The sequence below is a fragment of the Scyliorhinus torazame genome, chromosome 2 (assembly GCF_047496885.1).
Source record: "Scyliorhinus torazame isolate Kashiwa2021f chromosome 2, sScyTor2.1, whole genome shotgun sequence".
Lineage (NCBI taxonomy): Eukaryota > Metazoa > Chordata > Chondrichthyes > Carcharhiniformes > Scyliorhinidae > Scyliorhinus > Scyliorhinus torazame.
In genome coordinates this window covers 82694266-82700265 of record NC_092708.1, presented here as the reverse complement: position 1 = coordinate 82700265, position 6000 = coordinate 82694266, and the positions used below count along the sequence as shown (strand labels likewise).

The window sequence follows — 6000 nt, the reverse complement described above, 5'->3', positions numbered from 1 at the left end:
CGTAGAGTTATATGCATAAGTAGTGACTAACTGTATATAATAAATGTGTTTTGATCTGAATCTTACTAATTGGTGTGTTGAGTTATTGATCAGTACTTGAACTTGAACCTCGTGGTGGTATCATAAAGATACCTGGTGACTAGAGCAAAGGTTAAACAAACAGAGCAAATTACGAATTAAGAGCCAACCAAAAGTTAGCAACAGGTCCTGGAAGAAAGGGTGACTCCGAGTCTACAGCTGGTAATATTTGGGGTGGCGGAAGATCCGGGAGAGGCCGACGTTTTGGCCTTTGCCGCCCTGGTAGCTCAGCGACAGATTTTGCTGGGATGGAGGGACTTGGAGCCTCCAAAGTCGGGGGTTTGGGTCAGTGACATGGCAGGGTTTCTTAGTCTCGAGAACATTAAGTTCGCCTTCAGGGGTTCAGTACAGGGGTTTGCTCGGAGGTGGCAGCTGTTCATCGACTTCTTCAAGGAAAATTGACCGTCGGGGGGAGGGGGCATGGAAGTGACGAATAAGGGCAGGGAATCTAATGTATGGGTAGTTAGTAGTTAGGGTTTAGGGCTGGGGGGAGTTGGGTACGTTATTGTGGGGTTTTTGCATGTGTTTAATTAAAATGTGAAAATGTTAAAATTATAAATGCCTCAATAAAATATTTTCTTAAAAAAAACGTTTTAATCAACTTTTGTTGTTCATTGCATATCTTAATATCAGGATCTTTACTCGTATTTTTATATGCTTTAGCCTTTATTTTTATGTTGGCCCTTATTTTTTTTGTTTATGGCTGCTTTTTTGCCTAGTAGAGCTCTTGTCCTTTAGGGGTATAAACTAGTCCTGTAACATTACATTACTTGAGAACACCTCCTCTGTTTTTTATTTATCCATTAATAGATTTGTTTGTAGTTCACTGCGGACAGTGCCTGTCTTGGCACAATGAAGTCAGAATTACCTAAACCTAGAATTTTGGATTCTACAACTGTAGCACAGATCACCTTAATCAATCCAAATAAATAGAAATATCTAGGGTTGTTTTGGTTTGTAAATGTTCAGTATGATGCATTTATCACACACTCGATTGTGAAGGTAATTGTTCCAAAGAAAATTTCTTCAAGTTGCAAGGGGGCAAGCTAAGCTAAACAGCAATATTCAGATCAGAGTGCTATAGATCATAAATACATCCACTAACTAGTTGTAAATCATATATGTTATGATCTTTAGCCAGATTCCAAGTTGTTGGTGAGACCCAGGTCAGGACCAATAACGCTTTGTTTAAAGTAAACAGTTTGAGTTTCAAGACACATACTAAGTACAAAATGCCACAGGATTCCACGGATTTGGAACAATCAAAGAAATGCTTTACTATACAAGATCAGAAAGATTAAATATTTTATATTATCTATCTTATACTCTTAACATTCAGGGAATGTATGAGGTACATGTGAATTAACAGGCAAACTGTTGTTGAACACACCCCAAATGCGACCAAAACACATTCCATGGATTTCTCAAGAACCTGCCCAGACGTCAGTCACACGGAGTAAACCAATCTCACTGAAACTGATAGTAAATTTAACAAATAATAAATTGTCCAATCCAGTGTAATGGTTATTTTAAGTGCAATTCCCATCATTCTCCATTTTGCAATGTTTTCAAAAACAAGTTATTTGAATACTCTTAGCAATTGTTACATTTATAATCTAAATAGCGACCTATGAAGGTCAGTTACTTCTTCTAGACCTAACCACTAAGAGCATAAGGATAATCTACAACATTTCTTAAATTTACATAAATATAAAAAGCACATTTGAACATTCTAATAAACAAAGTGCGGCAGTCGCTAGTCACCTATGTTTACACAATGAATTTCCTAATATATAATTATTGGGAAACAATCTGAAAAAAAACCCACTGGATATATTACACATAGTTTTATCTTCATCTTGTTCATACTAGCAAGTATTATATTTGACTAGAAAGTGTCTGATAAGTTCACAGTTAACAGCATAATGCACAAAGAGTTGTCCAGAATATTTGTAAGTATCGAAATAGATGGGTTTAGCTGACATTCACGATGCATAACCTGAGATACATTGGTTACATTCTTGAGACCTACATTCAAAACGCACACAACAAAATCAAATCGGTATGAACATTCTAATATTATTCAAGTAACAGTTAACAGTAAGTATAACACTTATGTTTTTATGCCTACAATAGCTTAGACTGCTTCCCTAAAACTGAACCAACAAATCCACAAAGCATGTCTAGGAAAAGGATGCACAACACCACTGTAAAGCCATGGTCATTTTTTATTGATAGTGTCAAGTAAAATTAATTGGTCTACATTATTACCTTGTGAAATCTATGAAATGGTGCCAAGTAGACCACAGAACAGTTTAAAAGATTACAGTTGACAGTAGTTTTGTGTCACATTTTCTTTTTGTTTGGTGGAATGTAAAACTGCAATGCACATGAAAACTGTTACCTTAACAGCAGTAATTCTCAAGTCCAGCAATTCTTCACATAGCTAAGCTTACCCGATCTGCTTTGTAATGGAACACAGTTTGTGATTCGTACCCCTGCCCCTATCAAGAAAAATAAACCAGAACTGACTAACACTAATACGTGCCTGCAAAACATATATTGCACAATCATAATTCTTTAATATTCAACTCTCCACCACAAAATAACAAAGGGATACCAAATTGGAAACTTGTTTTCCCCTGTTCAGGATGGTTACCTGACCAGTAAAATCCTGGTAATTTTACCCTCAAATGTTCTGATTAAATGATCACAGATAAAATGACCTCACATAGACTGCCTTGACTTCTATGGGTCCATCGTAAAGGGAGCCATCTGGTGTAATTTTACCTTAAATAAGCTTTTTAAAAACGGACTTGTTGGGGCACAGGTGCTTGGCACCCATCAATAACTCACACAAGTGACAACTCTTCATTTACAAGCCTTTCCCGTAAGTATTCACAATAATTGATCCTTGTGGAGCATCACAACTGAGCCTGCCCCTACTTGGGACCTTTTTTATTTAGCAATTCAATGTCTAAATCCATTGAGCCATTAGGGATCTAAGTGGAAAAAGTGGAAATGTTATCCACTAATCTTCAATATTTTATTTTAATCCTTTGATTTATTCTTTTAAATAATGTTGTATACCCAGTTTCTATGGTGCCCAGGATTCCAGGCATCTTTTCATCAGATTAGAGAACATACAGTGCAAAGAAAGAGTTACAAAATGGGTGACAATGTGCTCCATTACTTATTGCTATACATGACATCCGAAGTAAACCTTCTTAACTTAGAATAGAACAATAATCAAAACAAATTTCTGGTGTTCACAGAATCATCAATACAGAAGTTCTACCAATCATTAACAATTGTGCAGGATTTTTTGATAAAACTGAGGCACAAGTAAACAGTAAAACAAGCAACACAAGTGCAAATAGTAATTGTATGATTGACATGCTCGTGAAGTCTACTCGACAATTTGTGCCAGTCAGTACCATTTATATATGATGTTCAAAATCACTGAGCTTATTCAGGTAATCACGGAAGATTTAGCTCATTTTACCATGGGAGTATTGTAGAGGTAGTTCAGTTTTGTTCAATACACAAAGTATAGAATTAGCACCCATGTCATTCGACATAGCCATGGTTTCTTGGAGTGTTTAATCAACTGAGATTAAAAGTCGCAATCATGCCGCGTACCTACCAAGAAGATAGAATTCAGTCCTTTTGGTAAAAGCACCTGGTAGATTCCGTCGAAAAGTAATGCTTTGCTCTGGCAGTGTTCAAATTGGACCACTTTAGAACATCCTTTGATAAGAGAGTGCACTGAAGTTAATTCCACACACAAAGGAAGAAGCCAACGACCAGAGGGAGGAAGTTAGCCACTAGTAACCAAAGAGTAACTACCAGTCCTGATGAGCTGGAGCAAGGATCTAGAGTTAATGAAAAAAACATTAACAAAATCTCAAAATTACTGAAATAATTTAAATTTTCTGGACCACAGAACATATCCATTTGCTTTATTATGTTTTGTGAAGATTCAACCATTATAATAACAATGGGCGGATTCTCCGGTCTGCCAGCTGCTTATTTCTCAGCCGCCTCTCAATGGGATTTCTCATTGTAAGCACCACATGCTGCCGCAAAACCCGGTGGTGGGGGTGCGCTGTCGGCAGGAAAATTTAATCGCAACGACCGGAGAATTCCAGCCAATATCACTGCTAGAAGGCCATGCTGCCAATGGACATTTATTTTTCTTGATAGGATGAATATCAAGGTGCACACCTTTATGTATAGCAAGATCACAACTTGCAATATAGCTCCTGAGAAACCTTGCAGGTGGTCAGACAAAGTGGAGCCTATGAATTTGAGATAAGGGTCCCACTTTACGGAATGTATCGGACTTAGAACGGACCACAGATGTCAGGAATTCCATCGGGATAGACTCCATGACTATTTTATGCCAGTTTTGAATTGAAAGATACGGTGGACATTTTTAATGAAGTGCTACATAGAATTTTCCTTCCTCACTGAACCAAAACATCTCCTTTGGAGATTAACAACATAAGCTGAATGTTAAAATATTTTATTTGTAAGTCTGAGAACACAAACTAGCTGAAAACGTTTTAGAAATGAGGAAATATGTAAGCTTTTGGTCAATCATTCAAGATGTTCACTTTAGAAAGAGTTTTGTTACTTAATCACAAATGGAGCTAACAGGATTTTCAAATGTTTGTTTTTAAGGTTGTTAAAAGACCATTGCTGGAAACGCATTAATCAGCTTCCATTTTTAAATGTGCATGTATACTTTGTAGTTTTGTACAAGTATACTTGTAGTGCAGAACTTGAGTACCACTGAAAAAGGGGACATGCTGTCAAAGCTTTTCATCTTTTATTCATTAGGACAGACAAAAGAATACCAAATTTCTAAGGAGGCAATCATTTATTTAACAATTTCAGATCATCAGTCAGGCTCACAATGTGACACACTTCAAAAATGTGTTCATGGGATGTGGCCGTTTCTGGCTGCGCCTGCATATATTGCTTATCTCTGAGGGCAATTAAGAGTCAACCATGTTGCAGTGGATCTGGAGTAAGTCAGGCCAGGGAAGGGCAACAGATTTCCTTCCCTAAAGGACACTAGTGAACCAGATGGGTTTTTACGATATTTGACAATGGTGTCATGGTCGCCATTAGACCTTTAATTACAGATTTTTATTCAATTTGTATTTCATCATCTGCCCTGGTGGAATACGAACCCCAAACATTACCCTGAGTCTCTGGAATACTTGTCCCATGACAATCCCACTACACAGAGATGCCGTTCAAAATGGTGGGAAGGAGTTTTAGCTATCTGGGGATTCAGGTGGCAAGGGTCTGGGGTCAGCTTCATAAACTAAATTTGGGCAGGGTGATTGAGCAAATAAAAGGGGACTTCCGTCGGTGGGACGTGCTCCCATTGACATTATCGGGGAGGGTACAGACTGTGAAAATGACAGTCCTCCCGAGATTACTGTTTGTGTTTCAGTGTCTCCCAATCTTTATCCCAAAGGCATTTTTAGGAAAATGAACGCGGCGATTTCGGGTTTTATTTGGGCTGGGAAAGCCCCAAGGGTGAAGAAGGTCCTTTTGAGCGGAGGCTCGGGGAGGGAGGCTTGACCTTTCCAAACTTTATTAATGATTACTGGGCGGCTAATATTTCGATGGTTAGGAAGTGGGTAGTGGGGGAGGGTCAGTGTGGGAGCGGGTAGAGGCGGCATTGTGTAAGGGCACGTGCCTGGAGGCTCTGTTAACGGCACCTCTGCCGTTCTCGCCACTCGGTACTCAATAAGCCCAGTAGTAGTGGCAGCCCTGAGAATGTGGGGGCAATGGAGACAGCATATGAGACTGGAGGGGGCGTCGGTGTGGTCACCGATCTATGATAATCACTGGTTTGCTCCGGGGGGGCTGGATGGGGGTTTAGGAGGTGGCAGCGGGAAG

The 6000-nt window shown here is 39.0% G+C and overlaps 1 protein-coding gene across 2 annotated transcripts in view; it reads right to left on the bottom strand.

Moving 5' to 3' along the window:
• Positions 1 to 2288: 2288 nt before the first annotated feature.
• Positions 2289 to 6000, bottom strand: part of lmln (leishmanolysin-like (metallopeptidase M8 family)) — a 166089-nt gene continuing 162377 nt past the window's right edge. For both annotated transcript variants that reach the window (XM_072473178.1, XM_072473179.1), the window contains one exon: positions 2289 to 3953. In XM_072473178.1, the coding sequence (XP_072329279.1) occupies positions 3853 to 3953 (101 nt within the window). In that variant the 3' untranslated portion in view covers positions 2289 to 3852. The remainder of the gene's footprint in view (positions 3954 to 6000) is intronic.